The sequence below is a fragment of the Centroberyx gerrardi genome, chromosome 4 (genome assembly GCF_048128805.1).
Source record: "Centroberyx gerrardi isolate f3 chromosome 4, fCenGer3.hap1.cur.20231027, whole genome shotgun sequence".
Taxonomy (NCBI): domain Eukaryota; kingdom Metazoa; phylum Chordata; class Actinopteri; order Beryciformes; family Berycidae; genus Centroberyx; species Centroberyx gerrardi.
Genome location: NC_136000.1, coordinates 26,624,681 through 26,648,867, shown reverse-complemented (window position 1 = coordinate 26,648,867; position 24,187 = coordinate 26,624,681). Strand labels below are relative to the sequence as shown.

Genomic DNA, 24,187 nt, shown 5'->3' with positions numbered 1-24,187 from the left:
TTGTGTTTCAAATATATCATGCAGATTCGTCACCTCTCCCATTTTCTTGTCATTCTCTGTTGTGTGCTATTACTTTAAATATAGCAGAAAATGACCTTTAAAAGGAATTAGAGTATGAGAATTTGCCGCTAACAATCACTTTGTGGACTGATAGAAGACCAGAAAGTGGTCTGATTTATTCTTATTTGTCATTTAATGGAGTTGTGCATTAGTATGACAGTCGGAAGTGGACGACACTGTTTTAGCACACAGGATAACATATTTCTATATTGAAATTCAGTGTTCAAATCTGTAGATCAAAGCTGCTCTGCTGTTACATGTGTGTGTGCACGTCTGGTATTTCTGTGTATTCCCACGGCGGCGTGAGAAGGTAAAAGCCGGGTGGTGTCGAGCGTCATTAAAAATAAAAAAAACAGATCAATCCCTTCGCTGTAGCGCAGTGTGTACGATGTATGAGGATGTATTTTTAGACGTACGGTATAGAGAGTCAGCTGGTCTTCGGCAGTGTGCTGTCAGGCTCTGTGCCAGATCACATCTCAACTGTGGCCCATCCAGTCTGACAGCCATGTCACATTCTCTATGTCTCTGTCTATTGTACAGTAGCCTTTCCCATGAAATACAAAGACTTGTAGAAACCAAGGTAACTGATACCATAGTCATTTAATAGCCTTGCTGAAAAGTTGCTGTCAAGGCAACTAACTCATATAAACGTAAATTGTGTTTTATGTTTATGTCTGTACTAAAATGGATCAAGCCACACACAGACGGTTATTAAAACACTGTCCATCAGTTCCATGCACATGCTCTATTTGTCATGTATCAATAACTTGATATATATCTTGGTATATATGACAAATATGGGGTGTTAGTGCACTTCTATGTCAGTATCACAGTATCATATCGGGTCACATGGTCACACATGGCATCAAATCACTCATCTGTTGGTATTAAATGCGTACAACACTATGAGAACACTATAGTTCCCCATGGCAGTAACTCAATGCTGTGTCAGGGCGAGGGTCACATGTCAAAGTCTATGTTATTAAAATGCGGTAGATCAATCGTGTCTCTCTCTGCTCTGCTGATCACTCACTGAATCAATAATGGCTTTGACAACAACTCCGTGTTTGTTTTCCTGCTTACTCCACAGCAAGAACAAGTAGCATAACTTCAATAAATCATTACCACATTCATTTTGAGACATGAGTATAATTACCATAAACAAATGAGATCATCGCTGAGAACACTGGCAGCCTCTACCGGCCTCTACGCTGCATTTTACATTGTGAGCCACCGGGTCGGATTCGGCGGGAAATCTGCAGGGTTGCTTTACGGCACAAAGGGAGATCGCTTTATGGCACAAACAGGAAGAGGACGCTGTTCCTCCAGTGCAAACGGAGTAAGAAGCCACATCATTTTCGCAACAGGAAGCAACAGGGTTTATGGGAAATGCGGTCTTAATTTTGAGAAACACTAGCTACACTAGAGGCTACCAGTCTTGACCGTGGTCTCATTTGTTCACAGTGATTATATCAAGGTATCACAATTCATTTGACAGTGATATATTGATAACTTAAAATGCTTCACATAACACCTTTAAGTTCTACAGATTAAGCCATCTGCACTTTTTACAGCATGCAACGGTCAATCACTGCAGCACAAATATCTATATTCTCTCTACTTTCCACAAATATTCCTAAACAGCTGGTGGCCGCTACGATACAAATGGAGGACGCAGAGTGACTGCATTATCAATGACATTTAGAATGGTTACCACAACATGTCAATAACCACCGGCCTGAGGTTTACCCTTGAGTACTCAAGGATTAGCGTCCCGCCCACTTTCCCAATCTTAGTGTTCAGTGGGAAAATTACAAACTGACCCTGGATCGACAACGCTGAACAGCTTCACCTGACGCCTGTCAATAAGGGCATCAGTCAGGAGCGACTGCTTACGCCTGCGTCTGCCCCTTGGGGCTTTCCTCTCCTCTAAGCCTGCTCAGTGTATATCTGTTTGACCCCTCGCTTTGAAGTTTGTGTTGCGATACAGTAAATGCCACATCTCAGCCACCTTTGAAGTGTCATTTCTACAACATGCAATTTGTTCAAGTGTCGAGGCACGCGTGTATCGTAGTGTTAACTAACAGCCGGTGTAGAAAAAGACTAAGAGAGAGCGAGGGGAGGATAGTAAGAGAGTGAGAGAGAAAGACAGAAAGAATGAGAGAAAATGACTCATGCAGAGGGAGAGAGAGAGAGAGAGATTGAATAAGGAGGGTCGAGAGAAAACTGCACAACTTCAAAGAGAAACATCGGCCTCGATCTGTGTCATCATGAACTAAACTGAATTTAATTTGTGTCTGTTTCAGTAGCTGTAGCTTGGTAACATGCACGCACACACACACACACACACACACAAACACACACACACACACACACACACACACACAAATACACACACTGTATATACACGCCAAAACAAAACTACCTTCTCCTGTTGCTCTTCCAGCCTTCTCTCGATTTTTCTCTGTCTTTCTCTCTTCTTCATGCTCTCTTCCTCCCCACCACCACATTTTTTTTTTATCTCCCTCAACCCCTCTCTCTCCTTCCTCTCCCTCTAAACCCCATTCCCTTATTCATTCTCTCCCTCCCCCACCCAATCCACCCGTTTATCTCTCCTCCCCTCCACTCCATAGGAAAACTGCATCAAACTTCTGCAGGTGACTGATTGGGGAGTTTTACAATGGAGGGTAAATCATGTGTGTGTGTGTGTGTGTGTGTGTGTGTGTGTGTGTGTGTGTGTGTGTGTGTGTGTGTGTGTGTGAGAGAGAGAACTGCTGAGTGGCAGTCAGAGTGGAGTGTGTGTTTGATTTCTGTTAACTCAGAGTGATGCCCCCCACCGAATGCTGTGGATGCCGCTAATCACACCAGCACATGATGGATGTCGCACACCATGAATTCAGAGGAGTTGCTGCAGTGTGTGTGTGTGTGTGTGTCTGCGTGTGTGTGTGTGTGTGTGTGTCTGTGTGTGTGTGTGTGTGTGTATTCAGAGGGCGTTTAAGCTGTGTGTATAGTGAGTGTGTGGGTGTGATTTATTCTGTACCATTGGTTTAAATTTTACCATTGTCTAAATTTTATAATGCAATACTAAGATTGTTTTATATTCTTTGTGTTTGTGTGTGTGTAATATGACCTCTATTTTTCGTGTGTGTGTGTATGTATGTATATGTGTATCAATGTGTCTGTACGAATGTATGTACTTATGTGTGTGTATATTTGTGTGTATGTATATATGTATATACATATATATGTATATACATATGTATATACATATGTATATATATATTCTAGTATTTTTTTTATGTGTATTATTTTTAGCCTGTGTCTCATAACTCTAAATGAGTGGTCCTCAACCTCCTTTTTTATTGGGGTACTGTGTTTGTTGCTCTGTTTGACCTGTATGTTGAGGAGTGACACATAAATAAAATTATATCTATCTATCTATCTTGGTTCTTTAGTTGGCCCGTTGATCAACTTACTGTTAAGTGATGAGAACACAGACACTAAAATCATCCATGTGTCCCTGGTAGATCATCCAGTGCTCCATGCTAACACTTTAGCTACACTATGTTGACTGATAGTAGGCGACTAGCATTATCAAAAGTAAGAAGACTGACCTTTAAGTAATAAAAGGTTGTTAGTTTTCATTGTATGGCCTAAATTCATAAATGTTAAAAATGAAATATCATTCACTCAATATAGCTGATATAGCCAGGTTTATTTTAGGAACTATTTCACGTGACAAACCACGTATTCATCCGCTGCACAGTGATTTTTAGCTGCACACAGTCTCTCATTGCCCACTACCTTCACTATTTCCCTATGGAAACAGGGAAAGTAGTCCCTGCTAGTTCAAAACACTATGTTATTTTTGTATTACATTTCATATACATTTTACCGATGTACACAAAACTGCCAGACTTAGCTACATATAATTTAAAATGACTTACCATTTAGCTTTAGAGCTGCTGCAAGTTCTAATTTTCTCACTTTTGGGAAAATGCTAGTCGCCTACTATCACTCAACATAGTGTAGCTAAAGTGTTAGCATGGAGCATCTTAGTTTATCTACCGGGGACACTTGGATGATTTTGGTGTATGTGTTCTCATCACTTAACAGATGAGTTGACGAATGGGCCAATCTCCCTAAAATTTGGTGTATTCCTTTAGTTCTGTTAATACAACACGACTTCCTTGGCATAACAGTGATGTATAATGGTGGAGGGGAAAACAACGGAGGGAGGAAGGAGGGATGGTAGGGGGAGAGGAGGGCAAACAAGTGTCTGATAGATAAGTATAATGATAATATTGGTAGGAACCGTCTGATTTTTACTGTCGGTATAAAACGGTGTGGGAGTGAATTATAGCTCATATCATCCTGCAGAAACCTCACCGCTGCCTTTTTTAGACTGTAATTGACAGCTAACATGTTCTATGAGCCTGGGACCAAACCTGTGTGTGTGTGTGTGTGTGTGTGTGTGTGTGTGTGTGTGTGTGTGTGTGTGTGTCCCTCACCTGCAGCAGTGTTGATGGTCCTGACAGTCTCCCTGGCACTGACTCTGTTGTTAGGGGGGTAGTCAGGGACGACGTTGTCATAGCGCTTCTCCGGCATCCGAGGACTCACCTTGGCAGGGCAGTGACTGCAAAAAAAAATGGACAGAGGAAGAAGGTGAGAGACGGGTAGAAGAAGAAATAGGGGGAAAATAGACAGAGAGAGGGAATTAGTTAAAGATAAAGGAGGCGTGGGCCGGTGGAGGGGTGAGAGGAAGACAGAGAAAGAGAGGGAGGGGAAAGATAGATTGGGTGATGAAGGGATACACAGGGGATGGAAGAAAGGAATGAGAGAGAGATACTGGCTGATGGAATGGGATAAAAGAGGATGAGCGGCGGTGTGTGTGTGTGTGTGTGTGTGTGTGTGTGAGCGACAGACAGTTTAACCAGAGAAGACTCACACTTGAATCAATGCCTGGTTTCCATTTAGACCGCTGACAATCTAACTTTTACACATAATGCTGTGACACACGCACACACGCACACACACACACACACGCACGCACGAAAACACACCTATGCACGCGTACACACTCTTGATTTGATACCCGCCTCTCCACGTGCCAAACGCTCACCCTGATTGGCTGTGCTGCTCGTCGATCGCGTCCACGGCGCTCTCCACGGAGTTCAGCAGGGACTGGATCTGATTGGCCGATTCCTTCAGCAGGAAGCGGGTCACAAACTGCTCCACGTTGGTCCCTCGCTCGTAAACCTGGGAGGTGGGGGGGGGGGGACAGAGGATAACAATAAAGGATAAGAGTTGAAAGTTGTTTTTTTTTCCTTTCATCATGTCTTTCACACATCACAGAGCAGCGCCGCTCTTCTCTCTCTCTCTCTCTCTCTCTCTCTCTCTCTCCCTAACTTTCTCTGAAAAGATTTCCCGGCGTAAATCTCTCCGAGTTCCCTCCTCGCCGCCGTCTGCCTGCTGAAGGGCTTCTCAAGGTGGACAGGCGGTCCGCTCCCTTTTGCGCGTGCGAAGGCGAAGATAACACGTAAAAAAAAAAAAAAAAATCGAGTAGTTGTAGCTTTCACTCTCTCGGCTGTCATCTTCCACTTCTCTTTATCACCCTCTCCCCATTTTTATCACCCTCTCTCCATATTCTCGCCTCCATCCATCCGTCTCCCCCTCCCCCCTCCATGCCTCTTCCTGATTCAGATTTCGGTGTTATGAGTTATGAAAATACTGACTTTGGCCTGAAAGTTTGAGCCGGGCCTGACGCAAACCCCCCAAAAACCTTTACGTCTCTAACCTGAAGCTTAATCCATGGGGTAAATAGCTTTTAGTGAGTTTAGTGAGCAAAAATCTGTCCATGACTTTTTGCTTAAATATTAAGTATTGCATATATTGAAGTTGCCACTGATTTGAAATCAATTTTGTCTCATATTCTTTCTTAAAATAAGCGAAACATTCTGCCAATGAGGTGAGTTAACTCCATCTGTTTCCAATGCAGTTTCACTTGTTTCATGCATTTTCTATAAAGAATTGTCAATATTTTTGAAACAAGGCAGATCTCTCCACTAGCACTGCCAACATGACATTTGATTCAAGAAAATGCCAAGTTGATTTCCATTGGTAACAAGAGGAAATATCTCACCCATGGATATTTTAAAGCTGTTTAAATATATATATATTTTAAGACTGAATGCCCAATGAAATGACTCATCATGATGGATATTTTTTGCACTATAGTGTAAGGCTTAGGAAAACACTGCCAACACTGAAGATGTATCCAACAGCTTCAGAATGATTAAGAGAGTCTAGCAGTTTCCTATGCTATAAGTCTGGTGTAGTAGGCTGAAACGTTCCCTGCTATTCCGGGTTTCTAATCCAAGGTGAAAGGTGAAAATCCTGTGAGTCACACAACTTCCAGCTAACTAATAGCGGCTGACAGCTTACATCAAGGCCACAGTGGTATTGAGTTTTTGGTGGAAAGGTAGACAGGAAAATTGACGGCAAATAGTGCTGCTGTCCATCCTAATTCTAATTAAAAGTAGCTTGACGCTCACTCAGACTGCTTTACTGCTGCGTTTCAGTGAAAGGAGACTGCAGCTGAGTCAGGTGAGGTTATACGCAGCTTTGACCGTCTGCAGTGAATTTACCACAGCTGTATTTTTATTTCATTACTTCTCTAGGTTGAGTAGTAGGAAGAAATAAAGTGCTGTTTTGTGGTTTTGCTGTATATTGTTTCAGTTCGGACTCAGCAGGAAAGACATCAGGCCACGCTGAAACGTTATCCACCTTCTCTTATGAAACACAACAGACAAAACACGGCCTGGAAATCAATGAAGTCGTCCAGCTGTCAGCATCAATCACTGCTCCCCTACCATACGGACAAACACGGACAAACTAAGCATTGTAGCTCATACGACATGCAGCTGAAACTTGTATAGATCCACAGGTAATCAATAGGTTTCATAGTTCTGTTTTCAGAGAACCGTGGCATCCAGGGTTGCAGTTATTGACACTAAAACTGTGAGAGAAAGTCTACTCTAAAACAGAATTTACACAATACAGTTCGCCTCCCTATGAAACTAGACAGCGGGGAGATTTGTTAACATGAGCAAGTCTCTCCCCAAGACAGGAACAAAGAGAGAGGAGACACTCCTGATGACGGCACCAAAGGACAAAACCTTGATCTGCTCCACTGACTGGTGCTATCAGCGACTGACTTTGTGAACATGGTGAATTGTCAAAGGAGTTGAGTGTTTCAGATAAGACGGGAGCCCGCACTGCAAGTTTGAAGGCCTTATCAGCACATTTATTTTTAACCATCAACTGTGGCAAAGGTAAAGTCAGCGGTGTAGTGCAGGGCAAACCCTCTTAAAGTTAATCTACCCAACTCTTTTTTTTAGGGAATTAAGTTTATCCTCCTTTTTATTTAGGGAATTAAAGCTGAAATCCGGGATTTACCAGATTTCCCCTGCTTTGTCTCCAGCTCTGGTGGTGAAAAGTATTTGAAGTGATGTTCAGACTACAACCAAACAACCACAGAAATATTATATTATCAATTATAATATCAAAGAAGGTGTAGCAGCCAGCGTGGCTCACCAGCAAACAGATCCTTGCCTGGGTCCAGACCTTTGAATCCGCCCACTCCACCGAGTTGACTGCTTCTGGTCTGGCATCGTGACATGAAACAGCGGTTTCTCTCGGTTGAAAAATGATCGGTCCAATGAGCGCCGGGGGGGACTAATGATTAGCCAATCAGTGCCACGGGCGGGACTAACGCCGTTGTCAAGCTGTTGTCAAGCGTTGTCAAGCTGTGTGCTGGAACCAAGGAGGAGTAATAACAACAATGGTGACCGCTGTAGACAAAGTAGACACTGCTATCGAGGCTGTTCTAAATCGATTAAAAGTACCAATTACTTTGAAATCCGAACAGCACTCTGCTTTGAAGGCATTTATTCAAAGGGGAGATGTTTTTTTCGCATCGGTGTCGACTTAAAATGATGTTAGATTCAGGCGGATACGTTGGTCTCTAGTGATTGGTTAGGGAAAATCGAATCCCCCTCCCCCACGGAAATCGGTTAGAGAGGAGGCAATGTCAGACTGAAGATGGAAATGGAGTGTAACGAGTTGACAATTCTGTCTGATATCAATCAAAACAGATCCCACTCCAGTAAACGCCTTCCCCGCACCAGGTAATTTGACTTTGATTTTACTGAACTTTTGTAATGAAATTAGGTGACCACATAGCTTATGATAGTGTAAACTTACTTGACAGTAACAGCAGACTACAGTGTGTGCTGTTAGCATATCAGTCAAGTTGGCAAAACATTATTTTTTTAATATAAGCTGTTTGGGTCGGCTAGTATGCTAACTAGCTAGCGGCACTCGGCTGCCCGGCGCAGCTAACCTGTGTTGGCTAACGTTAGCTGGATAGTTAGCAGACTTTCGTCCTACCTGGTCAAAAACTTAAATGGCGGTCTATATAGAGCGTCTCAACCAAGGCGATACTGCCAGTTAGTATTGTATAACCTGACTGCACGGTCCAGATGGATAAAATAACAATTTAATACTGGAAAAAGTCTCAGATTCCAGCTTTAAATGTACCCACCTTTTCAGGCTGACACAAATCTCCATGAAGCAAATTCATAGTATCAGCTAAGTACTATAAAACTGATGTAAGTATGGTCTTTTAAGAGAAAGAACGCACAAATTAATGCTTTTCTGAAAGTATAATTGATTTTTTTGTGGTTGTTTGCCTTCTGATGAACACCGACTGGAAGCCTTCACCACTACCTCACTGGATGCAGTTTATCAGTCCATTCAATCCATTCGATTAGGAGAGAGCCAAGCTGCGCATTCCAGCTTCACCTGCTTCTTAAACACCTTTCAGGCCAAACAGCCATCTGAATAATACATGAAAACTTAACTGTCAACACCACGCCATAATTGACTACATATGTACTCCACAGAGCGGAGTTAGTCAGTCATGTCAGCTTTGCTGTCAGAAGTCACAGCGCAGTGATTCAGGAAGACAATTAAGGTTCCTGTGCAGTCAGCCCTTCTCCACTGCTCTCTAATCAAAGACAAAGGCTCCCACGAGAGGCGGAATCACACAGGCCATATTGACTTCCATTATCACAGTCAATGGCTTTTACACGCGTACACACACACATGCACTCGTGTGCGCGCGGACACGCACAGATGTACTCACACACACTCGCACATAAACACACACACAAACACCCACAGACTAATAAGAAGCGATCTGATTTGCTGACCAGAACAAGCCGGCTTGTTCTGGTCAGCAATACAGTGACTCAGAGCAAGCATAAAATAAACATTAATCTGTAATTCAATGAATAGAAATGACTATACATTTAGAATTCAGACTGGGGCCCATTTTTATTTGCCATTTCTACAGAAGAAGCGCTGATCTGAGCGCAGATGACTCACTAATGAATACCATGCTGGGATTCAATTACCAATGGCAAAGTGGGATACGTGTCTGAATAAACAAATGATGAATATGAATTTTGGCTAACACTTTACTTGAAGTGATTACGAGTGCATTATGAGTCCATTAAGGGTACATTGTGATTAACTAAGAAAATGCCAATAGATTCTTAATGTAGCATGTCGTGTGGTTTGCATATTGTGCATCTTGTGAAATTAATGGGGAATTTATTCTCTAAAGAATTATGTAAGTAGAGTAACTATGAAACACAACATTCAAAAACCACTTAGGTGCAACACTTGAGGCAATTTCACAGGTATTTTATTAACTGACTGATTCAGAAAACGGCCATACATTAGAGCTGCGATGAATGATAGAAAGAGAGAAAAAAAGGATGATGAAGGACAAGAGGATGAAACTGAAGAAAGGAATAAAATGTGGAGGAGTAAATTGTTTGCAGTCTTTTTATGGCCAAAATAAAGCCATAACCACTATTCACCTACACACACACACATCCAGATGACAGGTAGGAGTGCTCAAGAATACGACTATGTGTGTGTGTGTGTGTGTGTGTGTGTGTATTATGTTTGTACCATTCTCCAGGGCCAGCTTGGACAATCCCTCAGTGCAGTGTAAGTGAATTATATGCAGTATTTAATCGATGGATGGATCAGTATTTGTACAGTATTTGATCCTGGAGGATTAAGGATGATCCTGCATTTGATAAGGACAGTAAAAGCGGTGTGTATGTGTGTGTATGTGTGTATATGTGTGCCTATCATATTGTTTCTATGTATGTAGGTGTGTGTGGACATGCATAAGAGGTGTGTGTCATGTATCACACACAGTAAAGATGACTTTTCTTTCTTATTTGTGCATCTTGATGCTATGGCCACCTTATCATTCCTTTGTATGTGTTAGCCTGTGTGTGTGTGTGTGTGTGTGTGTGTGTGTGGTGCATGTGACCTCCGAGGGGCGGCATATTTAGTGTGAAGGTGAAACTAAACTACGGGCTTAAACAAACGGAATCACATCATCAGCGAACTTGATAAACACCTCGGTTCCCCAATCTGCAGGAGAGCCATGCACTGATCTGGACCCAGGCTCCAATTGGTTTAGGAGAAAATGAAAGTGTCTGTGTGTGTGTGTTCGCATGTGCGTATGGGTGTGCGTGTGCATGTCAGTGTGTAACGGGTGTCTGCCTGTGTGCCTCGATGCGTATTAGAGTAGATGAGATTAGATGAAACGTGAATGATCCCCGTTGAGAAACTGGGCCGTTGCAGCAGCAAGTTTGAAGAAGAATAGACGGTGAATTGTGTTTATTTCTGAGGCACAAATCTTTCTAGCAATGGCATTGGCTTGCAAGAATGACAATTTGAAAATGTCATTACAAAGTGCAAATAATATAATTTAGAATGGAGAGATTGTGAAACGGTGATGGATTACAGCAGAATAAAATATCGCGATTCATTTTTCTGCCCCGCGATACGTATTGTCACATTTTTGTATCGTGATATATTGCAGTCCGATATATCGCCCCATCTCTAATCAACAGGATAGGTATCAGACAACAATGTGAGATTTGTGCATTATAAAAAAGGTGGAGGATTCTAAAAGTGTAAAAATTCTATGCAAAAATTGGTTAACAATCCACCCTGTCTTCCACTCTCTCTCTACCTCTCTCTCTCTCTCTCTCTCTCTCCCCTCAGTGTGAGTCCATCATGTCGTCTCTATCTCTGGCGGTGCAGATCCCGGTGGGACTGGCTACAAAACCTGGGCTAGAGAAGCTGTGATCTATAATTCACACAGATCACTGACCCTGGAGCAGCAGAAGCAGCGCCGTCCCTCTCTGCTGCCTCTCTGGATACAGCCTGATGATTAGCTCTGGATTACTGTTACCATGTGTGTGTCCGTCTCTGCACAGATGTGTGTGTGTGTGTTTGTCCATTACTGTACGTGTCTCTGAGTGTGATTGCATGTGCAAGGGAGGAGAAACGTGTGTGTGTGTGTGTGTGTGTGATTTGAGATGATGGATGATAGAGCACTCCAGAACTCATCACATCTATAAGGAGCTACAATTTCATTGTATATATTTTTCACACAACACCCGAGGCTTCATTTTATAAATAGTGCACATAGGTAACGACACACAGAGCTGCGTGTCATTCTCAATATCACTTCATTTATTACATAGTGGAGGTGACAAGATTTCTATGAGATCAGAGAAATTTAATCTGGTAGGGGCAATTGACCGAGGCAGCAGGGTCACTAAGCCTGTGTGTGTGTGTGTGTGTGTGTGTGTGTGTGTGTTTCCTATCTCACTTGGTTGCTCCTGTCGTTTTAAGGTTAACAACAAATCTCCTCATTACCATCCACCTACGCGTGTGCACACAACTACAGCGCAAACACTCTCCACCCCCCCCCACCCCCCCCACACACACACACACGAGTATACACACACTCTGCCTTTTGTGATAAGATGGCGGCTGATTACAGTGGGCCGCAGAAGGTGGTAATCAGTGATTACAGAGGTTGGTCTCGTTAGGGGGGAATTGTTTCATCTCCTGCGTCTTGGATGCAGACACAGAGGGTTTGCGGAGGGATGGAGGTGATAAGGGTGCAGAGAGGGAGGACAGGAGGGAGGGGAGACCAGCAGAGAGGGAGGACGGCTACTGCCGCAGGGAGGGAAGGGGGAGGGACGCGGTGCCAGGTAATGGGAGGGCGGCAGAAGGGAGGATGGATGGAGTGATGATATATTCTTTTAAAACAAACGTCAAATCATGCACACCCTGATTTTGCCAAGTCGCTGGTGGCCTCAGTTTGGACGAGGCAACATTTGGAGCCATCAACTCCCTCAACCAATCAGTGTTTCTGCAGTGGTTACTTCATCACAGAATGCTGCTGTTAGCGACTTGCCAACTTTGTTGCTACATTCAGCACCTTTTCAGCCCTCCCCCGGCAACTTTACTTCTGAAACAACTAATGACAAATCTCCCTTTTTTCGGAACAATGTTAACGTGTTGACTTCCCATACACAGCGTAGCCCCGTCACCTCGGATAAGAGCGGGAGGCTGTAGCAAATATATTCACAAGAAAATGTTCATATGATGTCATCATCTGGTGACTTTTAGTGACTTTTTTAAACAGCGAATAGCTACTTTCCTTGGCAACAGTGCAGAGCGTATTAGCATTTTCCCCAGTGAGTAGCTAACTCCGCCAACACTACAGAAACTCTCTGATTGGCTGAAGGAGTCGTTGGCTCCAGCGCCTCTGAAAATGTTGAGTTGAAGCCACCAGCAGCAAAATCAGGATGTGATCAAAGGCACAGTCAACACAGACGACACTAGCTATATGAAAATACATACGAACATATTTCCAATATGTTCCTCACCACCCCACCACTTTCTTCAGCCACTTTCTACAGCCTGTCTGACATTACAGCATGTACAAAACAAAACAATTAGCATTTAACTTGAAATGAAAAGATAACATGAACATGGTCAGTGTAGTGATGCGTGTGCACAAACACAAATGCACAGACAGGCAGACAGCTGCCTTGGCCAAAAGTGTAAAACAGGCAGACCTATTGGTATTATGTGTGTGTGTGTGTTTATGACAATACCACAATGGAGGCATTGTCTGGGAAACCGAAACGAGTGGCTTCCATTTTACCCACACACTTCACATGAATAGCCGTCTTTGAGTCCAGATTGATAACTATTGAACAAGTCGCTGTAAGCAGGGAGCACCCCCCCCCCCCCCCCCCCCCCCCCCCCGCCTCCATACACACACACACACACATACATACACAACAATTGCTGTCTCCTTTTGAAAGGACCGAGTCTTTTCATCTCAGTGTCAGGCCACTTGTCTTCACCCATATTCAGCTTTTCCTCCTGCCGCACTTCATAAATCCTCTACCAGCAGACAAAGCAGGATGGCACCTGTGTGTGTGTGTGTGTGTGTGTGTGTGTGTGAACAGCGCTATCAGAAAGTTGCCTGTCTCTGAGGGCCTGAATAGTCCCATTGTGGACTTATCAGTCGTCCTGCTGCCTGGCTAATGGGGCTGAGATTGGCTCCATTCAGTTTATTTTTATAATGTTCCCTCCATATCACTGCTGTCGCATGAAAACTCACTTTTACTCGCACTGGAAGTTTTATATAGTCCATGGGCTCCTTGGGGCCTGTGAAACCAATTCACAACCAATCGCATACTTTAAAAAAAGGTTTCAATAGGAAAATAAAGCATTTTTTCTTAATTTCCAAGTAATTGAAAATTGGAGAAAGATAGTTTTCACCCTACAGCATAACCTAAATTATTGCAGGTTCCTTTATAAAAAAGGTTCTGACTGGATCTGGCTCAGAGTCTGCATTCTAAAAGGTTGTGATTTTATGGGAGCGGGATGGAAGCTGTATTATATTCAGCAAGAAGCAAACTAGCGGCAGCAGGTAGAGCAAGAATCTTCCCTTATTTGATTTTTGCATCCCAAAAAATATCATTTTGCTGCAGGTTTATTTCATTATTGCGAGGCCGTTTGCTGCATTTTCTGAGCTAGGCAAAAGTCCAAGGACTGGTGGGTGAAGACTGCAAATCAAAACGATGAGACCTGCTGGTTAATGAGAGCTTTCAGTGTCCATTTACTGTGATGAAATGGCAATGATTTAGGAAGAGTGCTGTCTCTGTCATTTCCACGGCAGGGTGTTCTACCACAAACGTACAAGAACAGATAAAAAAAAAACAACCTGCAAGCCTTAAAATGGTTGAAAGGGAACGGTAGAATTTAGAAATGGATAAAAACACTGACTCTGTTTCTCACCTCACTCCATTCATCTTCACTAACCGGGAGGTCAGAGGTCAACATAAGAGCCTCTGCCCACAAGGCCATCCATCACGTCCATAATGACAGCGTATTGTCTAATGACAGTGAGTGGCTTCTGAGTGTGTAACCCCTCCCAATCAAGAGCTGTGTAGTGTCTCACAGTCTTATTAACAATGTTTCTCCAGCCTTTCCAAACACCTGGGGGAGGAGCTGAGTGTAAAGCGTGACACATCTTGAACTGATCACCATGTGGAAAAAGGGAGAAGGCCCGGTGAGCCGACCGCTCGCTCAGACGGACAGGAGGCAGGGAGGAGAGAAAGTGCTGGTATCGATCCACAGATAATTCCCTGCATCCCTCTCCTCCGCCTGGAGGAGCCTGATCAATCCCACAGCAGAGCTCAATCAACTCTCCAGAATAGAATAGAATAGAATAGCAAGTCTGAATTAGCTCTGATAAGGAGTTGTGTTGGTTTCTATAACTGTTGTTTTTGTACTTTCACAGCTCAAGAGCTAACAACTTTTATTTCGCAAGTCTCTCTCTGTACGTCTCAATCTGCTCAGATAACGGGGGTTTTGATGTGTTGGGAGGCACACACGCAGCTCCCTCGCTGGCCCGCTAAGTCCAAAACCCCCCACAACCCTGCCTCAGCTTCACACATCAACCAATTAAAATGGTATCCTAGCAACCGCAGTCAATATGTCTCTTAGCAACACCATTTTAGCAGTATGCAGGAAATGATATCTGAGCGGCGTACCTCTTGCATTTTCCATTTGAATGTCTCTCTCCATCTTCCTGCTTTCTCACAGTTATCAGCCGCTCTCTGACACTCTCGTAGCATTGTGAAGTCAGGTATGCGCGCACACACACACACACACACACACACATGCACGTGCACACACTCAGCCCTTTTCTCGGTTATTACCCTCTTCTTTTTCTCTCTGCCCCCCTCCTCCTCCTCTCTACTCTCTTCCATTCCTCATCTGATGAAGACATCCCAGCTGTAACACTAGCTGACCAAACAGAGCTCAACCTGGTGTGTGTGTGTGTATGTGTGTGTGTGTGTGTGTGTGTGTGTGTGTGTGTGTGAGAGTGAGTGTGTGAGTGGTTGGGCACTAATGGTGGACTGGGATGGCTGACCACTCGCTGCTGCTCCTCCTCTGGAGACACATGCCGGTCCATTAGTGAGACACTAACCAAGACTCGGACACACACGTGTGCACACACACACATTCTGCACCATCAGCATCTGTGCTTTGCTTGGTTCTCATGTATCTGTGGCCATCTCTAGTAGCAACTGAGTGGATGTGGAAAAATAGAACGGGGAGCATTCAGGACAGATCTTCCCTCTAAGCTGTGTGTGTTTGGAAGATAGTTTGGTGACCTAAGTCTAATAATATAATGTATCACACTGACCAAATAATCATAACTTGTCAGTCATCAGTCATTGCTACTTGTCCCTTGAAATTTAGTCAACATAAATAGATTATATATTTAATGCAGGGATTTTTCCACACCTTAAGGTTTAGCAAACTGACTCACTAATTAGAGGCCTGCAATAGCTAAACGTCCTCCACCAGCATCATGCATAAGATTTTGAATATTCACATGCCAAGACTTAGTGGACTCCTGATTGGCTGAACTCTTGGTTCACACAGCAGGTGGAATGTGTGCTGTGATTGCGATCCAAATGGATTGGAATCAGATCCAGCCTTGTTGTGGAGGAACAGAGAAACCCAATCTGAGAGGAGAAGTAAAATGAGGAACATTTATTTTTGAGAAGTTTGACTTTCTGTAGGTGGCGCTCTTTTCTTTGTCTGTTCAGCCATGGTGGCTGTCACCGCTCATGCTCACTACCCAGTTCTTCTTCTATTGATTCCAAACAAACCGCTGTTGCTGCTGCAGGAAACGTGAATTTAAGAGCATTCATGAACTGGCTTAGGTTGAATCGCTACTGTATTATATCAGTCGGCAATAGAGAGGAGCAAAACAGACACTGATTTATATGCAAATGCTGTGGATTATTAGTTTAAAATTGAATTTAATTCAATAAACTTCAATTGAAGTCACTATCCCAAAGGGGAAATTTGCTGCCAGGATTTAAGGACGTTAAAGAGGGTTACAGTGATACATTACCAAACATTATTTGGTTTATTGGAGTAGTGTAAACTGGTGGAACTGGTTATTAATTAATTAACGATGGTCCCGCCTTTTCAAAAGGACAAAGTGAGGTGAGGATGAAGTGGCTAAGCAGCAGCCAGCGTGTCTGAGCTTGTTTCAAAACAGAAGGCAAGCCCACTACATACAGAGCCTTCAGATACACAGCAGCTTTCAGAGAGACGAGGATGGAGGGAGGGAAGGAGGGGAAAAAGAGGGACATCTGAGGGTGGGGGGAGGGGGCGAAGAGGATGAAGGTGGACGATGATAGGGGAGAAACAGTAGGAGGGCGAGGGGGATGCTTGTAGAAAGGGAGAAAAGAGGGGGTGACGACACAAGGGAGGGCAAAGTGGGAAAAGCAGTAGCGGGTGAGAGGAGGGCAGAGAGGAGGAGAATGAGGGGATGGTGAGAAAAGAGGGAGAGAGAGAGCTTGAGTATGAGAAAGAGGAAATGGATGGTTGAGAAAATGGGAGAAAGGAGAAACAGGATTCAGATATAAATACCTTTGCGCTCTCTATTTGTTTTCTATTTTCTTCTCACTCCCTCTTTTCTGTATCAAGTCACTTACAGTGGAGTTCCTCTCTCTCTCTCTCTCTCTCTCTCTCTCTCTCTCTCTCTCTCTCAGACTGTCTCTTTCTCACTCCTACAGTCCTCTGTATTATTCATGCTTTGGGTGTAACCTCATCAGTCAACACACCCAGCTGACAACACAACACACACACTCCCATCTCTCTCTCCTCTCTCTCTCTCTCTCTCTCTCTCTCTCTCTCTCTCTCTCTCTCTCTCTCTCTCTCTCTCTCTCTCTCACACACACACACACACACACACAAATTATTCATGTCCACATCATTAACAGTTGTGGGGGACAGTGAGGATGCAGTCAGATCCTTGCTGGATCTGTCAGTCACATGTCCTCCTCCAGGCTGTAAACAGTGTGCAGATGACATACATGTAAAAGCTCCCACAGTAACATGCGTGTTGTACTTCTTCCCACCCTGAGAGGAGCTGACTGGAGATTTCTGCCATGCTAATGTAAGATAGATGGTGAGGGGGGGAGGGGGGGAGACTTGTATGATGGCTGCCACAGTAACAGTAGAGGCTGGTTCACTGATGGTGATGAAGTTTAGTACTTTAAATACTGACTTCTGGTACTATGCACCTTACAGTTTCTTGTTTGCCTCAATGATTTTAAAGCAATGATATCTTACATTTTCAATGAGGTTTGTGATTGCTCTATATGATTTAGTATTTTTATATATGTTTTTATATTTCATAATGCATGTTGTTGACTTGAATGGAATGGGTGGCTGAATTTTATTGTGTATTTTGCTTGTCAATTTTATCAATGTTTTTTGCTCTCATGACCCTTAAAAAGAGATATTAATCTAAATGAGACTATCTGAAAAAATAAAGGGTAAATGGAAGAAGAAGACAAAAAACAGTAGAGCTGCTTTCGCTGATGGCGATTAAGTCTAATATTTGGCTCAAATTTTGTTTCATCAAGATCTATATTATAAAAAAAATTGTCTCTAGGCTTTGTACATGTGAAATCTTTGAAATGAAACTACTCATCTTCTATTCTCTGTAGGAGAGTACATAAACATAAGCGTGATAATTACCAAAACCCTTTAAAGCATCACTAATATCTCACTAAGGTGCCTCTAAAATGTGTATGCACCACCAACGCTCTGGCATCTTTTTCAATTCTCTTTTATCAATAACCACAAACAGGGAAAATTAAAGGCGAAAAAGGAACAAATATCCACATCCTACCATGTTGTCATCCCACTTTCATCCCTACAGTCATTTACATATGTGCCAAAATGTATTGGAAATGGTATTTTACGCTGAGGTGAAATGTTTTACAGAAGTGAAATATCACCTGCTGCTGTTTCTGCCTGTGCCCCTCAGACAGCGATGGCGTCCGGAAGAAAGATGTATAGCTGCGTCTCTCACCTCGCTCACCTCTGCCTCCCCCTGCCTGACCTCTGTGCCTCTCTCGCCCACATTTCACAGTCTTGCCTCATCTCCTGCTCCCATTCCCTTATCTCCCCTCCCTTCCATTCGCCCTTTCCTTCACCTCTTTGTTTTCTCCCCTCCTTCCTTTCCCCTCTTCTCTCCTCCTACCTCTGCCTGTTTTGACAGTCCGGTCTCATCTCCGCCACCTGCCCATAATCGCCTCTCCCCTCGGCCTCGTTGCCCTTTCCGCAATGCTCTCCTTGCCCTAACTTCCCAGCCCTCCCTGACTTTTCTTCATCCTCGAGTCCCCTTTTCTAACTTTACTTTTGTCTCCCTTTCTCCTTCAACGTCCGGCGGCCTGCTCCTCGGTTGCCGGGGCAACGGTAACCCTGGTCACCGGGTTCTAGAGGCTGAGGGAGCCGGTTGGGTTCAGACTATTTAGTGATACATGTGGATACTCTCTATATGTGTCACTAGGTTGTTGTGATCAGAGGAACGCCAAGGACTAACCTCCTCCTGCTCCTCCTCCTCCTCATCCTCCTCCTTCTTCTTGAGATGTGATTTCTACCTTCTTCATGTCGTGAAAAGTTGTGCTTTGCTAAATCAGGAATTAACAAATAAAATCTTGACCTTAACCCTTATCCTATAGCCTAAACCCAATCTTAATTCTAACCTTAACCCTAAACCCCAAACTAACCACATGAAGACATGAGGACCGACCTAGATGACCTCACTCCGAAGGTCTAAAACTCAAGGATACAAGTACAACAACAACATACAACTAGATACAGTCCAACACTCTGCCACACCACTTCAACATACAGTACATGCATAATCTTCACCCCGAATCCCATTAAATCCTAAGTGATCATGAATAAGTAATGAATGCCAAGCGAGCCGCTGCACCGGCCAATCACACTGTGCCCATTCACTGAGAACAGCTGAGATGTTTTACACACACCGGCTTCTCATTCACCATTTTATTCATCAGCATCTTCCCGTCCTCTCATCCTCCTGCCACCCCCCCTCCCTCCTCTTCCTCTTCCCCCTGCTTTACTTCTCCTCCCTGCCCTTTCTCCTCTTCCCATTTCCCTCCATCGATCTTTTCCCCCCGTCATTGTGTACAGATCCCCTTCACCTTAATCTTAACGAAGAAAGGAGAGGAGGAGGAGTAGGCGGAGGAGGAGGTGTGTGATGTGGCGGAGGCTGGGTGGAAGAAGACAATAGAGTGGAGATGAAAGAGGAGAAGATGAAAGAAAAGAGAGGAGAGAGGAAGAGGAGACGGAGAGGAGGAGTCGGCGAAAAACACTCGTGGAGGGTCACTCACCGGTGTGAAACAATTTCCTGAACGGATTTTCGAAAAAAAAGAGAGAGGCTTAACAAGATTTCAGAGTGTGTGTTTGAGAGAGACAATGTGTGTGTGCCTGAGTGTGTGTGTGTGTGTGTGTCCATACAGCTGGCACTGAGAGTGTGTGTGTGTGTGCGACTCGCTCAGCGAAAGCTTGAAAAAATAAGGCGCTAATGAGAGTGGCTCATTAAAGACAGCGTTTATGCAGGACAGACAGGACAGGCGATTTAATGAATTCTCCCTTTTCCTCTTCTCTTTTTGTCTCCTGCTTCCACTCTCACCCCCCCCCCCCCCTTCCCCAACACACACACACACATGCACACACACATGCACACACACACACACACACACACACACACACACTCCTCATGGGAGCGTCCGTTACTCATCTCCACCTGCTAGAGAGCCAATTAAAATTGTTTTCTGGAACCAGTTCTGACTGATAGTGCCATAAAAGCTTTCACAAACAGGAAAAAAAAGAAGATAAATAGTTAAAAGGAACATTAGAATTGAAACATTTCAACACGTCGCTCCCGTCCCAGGGGATTTGCTAAAGTGTGTGAGTATATGTTTGTTCTCTAGTGCTGTTTAAGTCATGAGATTCAGAACTGCCATGCGGTAGTTAAGGAGCAGACATGCAGGCAGTTCAGGGAGGGGTTTCTCAAAAACCTATTTGTCCAAACTATAGCTGGCTGTCAGCCTTTCTCTAAAACTTTGTGGGCTGTTTATAAAGTGTGACAGCGGCCATCTTTGATCTTGTTCACACAATTAGGGACTCGCTCTTGGTAGTGAGTTGTATCTCGCCAAGTGTGAAGTGTGTGAAACTTCCAGTAGATGTCTAAAACAAATGTGCAGGAGGGTGTCAAAGATGCTAAATTAACATGTTTAGTCCAGAAAGGCTCCACAGAAAGAGAGAGAGAGAGAGAGAGAGAGAGAGAGAGAGAGAGAGACTGGAATAGACGGGGAAAGGGTGGGGCTAGATAGAGAGAGAGGGAGAGAGAGGTGCATTTGTGAAAAGTCTTCAGAAAGTCTTCCCTGTCCCAGCAGCAATAGTAAGAAAGAAAGAAAGAAAGAAAGAAAGAGACATCATGTCAGGCTGGATGATGTCAAATGTCACACTGTTCAGTTGGATCTATCTTGTCTTATCTGTGATCTCTGTTCAACCGGTCTCCATGTATAGTAGATTGACATCAACCTAACCTGTCTCCATGGCAACTGTCCCCAAAGTATCCTGTCTCCATGGCGACCATCGCCATAGTAACCTGCAAAGACCTAAAAATGATGGCAGGGTGACATGGATTGCCGGGTGTTGTGAGCAAAGTAAACAGTTGACACCTTGTTTGTTTGTTTGACAACAGAGTAGAATTCAGGTGTGACAACATTATAGAGGGACAGCAGGGACAAATTGTACATAGTTTTTTTGCGTTTTGGGAATATACACATATATCTATCCGTTTAATTGCTGCAGTAAATGTATTATCCATAGATAATTATGTGTCTCTGCCGCTCCCTCTGTGTATTACAGTGATAATTACAGTTAATACCTGGGACTGACTTGATTAAAAGGTCAGAGGTGGCCTGAATTTATTAATCACCGCTAATTACTTTATGATCAGCTCATTTGCAGAATCTCATTAGCCTCTTAAAGACCAGCAGCGACGGCCGCTTCCCCTAATTGATACCTTGACTGTCAAAATAATGAATACTGCATGAAGTGAATGGAAATATCACATTTACATGAATCATTAGTGAGTTGCGGGTCCCTGTGGGAGCGTGAAGGGAGAGATGAGTGATGACGACATAGACAGAGACGATCAACTCTCTCTGGTTACTACCAGCTCACTAGTCAGCCAAGCCACATAGCTGGCAGCTGTGAATTTCAAACTTTTTCTCAAGGGACACACATTTGAAAACAAATTTTTGCAAACTGGCCAAGAAAATGATTGCATGGGCTATTCTAACCAGTGTTGTATCCTAGGAGCAGCCTACAGTAGGTTATTTAATTCCTACATTGCAAGGACTTGGCAAGTTTTTTTTACACAGCCAGTAGCCCCGGATATAAATTTCACCCGAACAATCCGGAGAGTCTTTTTAATCTTTCTGCAAACCACCCTTGGGTTCCCACCAAGCGCTGGGAAAAAAACACTCCTCTGCAGTAGTTAACTCCAGAGTACAAAGTCAGCCTCCCAATTCCACTCATTCTTTCTCCTCCGTGCCAATATTCACTGAGGTGGACGGAGAGCTAATCGATTCTCGCTGGATTCTAAGGGGCCGGCGCTCGGGCTGAAGCTAATATCACGCTCTCTCTTCTGACTCCGCCCACTCTGGTTCCTCACATCCACCTCATGTTGGAGGCGGTTTCCAGTCTTCAGTGTATAAATGAGTATTGAGTCTGAAAAACCTTATTTTTCTTAAAGCAAGTTAAAAAAATCTGCCAGTAGGATGAGAGGATTTCACTGGTTTCAACTTGGTTTCATAATTTTCAAGAAGTTTCATTATCTTGACACTGCTGGAATCAGTGAAAATGCCTTGTTTCAAGATATTTACATAAGTGGAATTATCAAATTTCACAACATTTTACTCTTATTTTGAAGAAAAACAAGAGACTATGAGACTAAATGACTTACTAACATTATTTTTGCAGTGTATGCCATGCAACATTTTGGTTTTGAATCCGCCTCAAGAATTTCTTCTAAAATATAACTCATCTAATAAGGGATAAGGAAAGATGCTTATCAAAACTACATTGAAAAACACATTTGCTGCAGAAAGAGGGGGGCAATCGTATCAACACACCCGAGCCTTGCGTCCCGCCACCGCACCCCCTGTATATCACAGCGCTCCGCCAGCACCGATGAATTATGCGCTGCGATATGCTGAAACTGCATACCCCCCCCCCCCCCCCCCCCTTTGCGAGAGTGGAGAGGGGAGGGGGAGGAGGAGGGTGAGAGATGAGATAAGAAGAGTGAAAACAGCCTGCCGATTACAAGGAAGGGAGATAAAGTGGCACTTGAATGGAGGAAAAAACGAAAAAAAGACTGGTAAAATCACTGATCCATTCATGACTTCTATCTTTGAAGCTAATACAGTGCCGGCTGATATATCTATCTTTTGTAAGACGCTGTGTGAAACCAGAAAGTCACTGGTGAATGTAAGACAAATAGACAATAGACTGTATACAGACAAATACTGTATACGGTTATTCAGAGAAGAGCGGATACAGAATGGAAAGTTTAACGGGAACAATGAGTTAAAACTGCCATCGCTATCCCATTGAGACAGAGAGAGAGAGAGAGAGAGAGAGAGAGAGAGAGAGAGATTGGAATAGATGGGGAAAGGGTGGGGGTAGAGAGAGAGGTGCATTTGTGAAAAGAGGTGCAGTGGGGGTAATGGATAGAGAAAGTCAGTGGATAGAGAGAGCGGTATGGAAAGAAGAGACAGGGACAGAAAAGCTGTGGCTGTGATAGATAGAGAAGGACAGAAAGAAAGAGAGCTTTGGAAACTACTGACATCAGAAAGATATTTAGGTCCTGCTTTCACAAAGCGATGAAGGTAGCAGCTATAGAGGACCTCGGATGTCAAAGTGTTTGCTGTCTGTCTGCAATATATTTTATTGTATATAAGTTACACCAAAACCACCATAGTTCACTCCAATTTAAAACTGAACAGCTACAGACTACTAGTCTAGTTTGCGTGAAGCACCCTGCAGTTTTGTCTGAACACTTCCCATTCCCTTCCCATTAGTGCAACGTGAGTATTAAAAACAAGCAAAGACAGAGACAGAAAATGAACGTGAACATGAGATGAAAAAAGAGAGGTGGAGGTGGTGTTGCTAGAACTCTATGGAAAATGTAAAAATAGCTATTTGCTAAATGATTGACGAGCTCGTAGACTCTGGACTGTATCTGAACCAAAGATTGTTTAAATCTGGCACCCACTCTGCAGCAAAATCTACTGTAGCCCCCTCACACACACACACACACACACACACACACACACACACACACACACACCCTCCATCAATATTTCACTAGTCAGCAGTGGCTGTGCTTCAGTGTGCGGCTGGCTCTTTGACTCCAGCTCTTCCACCAGTCCAGTCCCTACACAGCGCTGTTAAAGCTCTTACACACTGCCCGCAACAGACAACATAATCATATCACAGGCCCAGAGAAAGGAGTGAGTGAGTGTGAGTGTGTGTGTGCGTGTGTGTGTGTGTTACAGGGAGAAAGAGAGAGTATGAATGAGAGTGAGTGAAGGACAGAGAGCATAAGAGAGAGACTAGACTGATTGATTAAACAATGGCTGCTCATTAGAGAAGTACTAGCTAGAGGTTGTGTGAGAGCGTACGTGTGTGCACATTGTGTGTGTGTAGGTGTGTATGTGTGTGTGTGTGT

The 24,187-nt window shown here is 43.7% G+C and overlaps 1 protein-coding gene across 1 annotated transcript in view; it reads right to left on the bottom strand.

Moving 5' to 3' along the window:
- necab2 (N-terminal EF-hand calcium binding protein 2) overlaps positions 1–24,187 on the bottom strand; it is a 101,769-nt gene that overhangs the window by 35,439 nt on the left and 42,143 nt on the right. Inside the window, exons 6-7 of the mRNA XM_071897867.1 lie at positions 5,183–5,319; positions 4,572–4,696 (exon numbers count right to left, since the gene is read on the bottom strand). Coding sequence (XP_071753968.1) covers positions 4,572–4,696; positions 5,183–5,319 — 262 coding nt within the window. The remainder of the gene's footprint in view (positions 1–4,571; positions 4,697–5,182; positions 5,320–24,187) is intronic.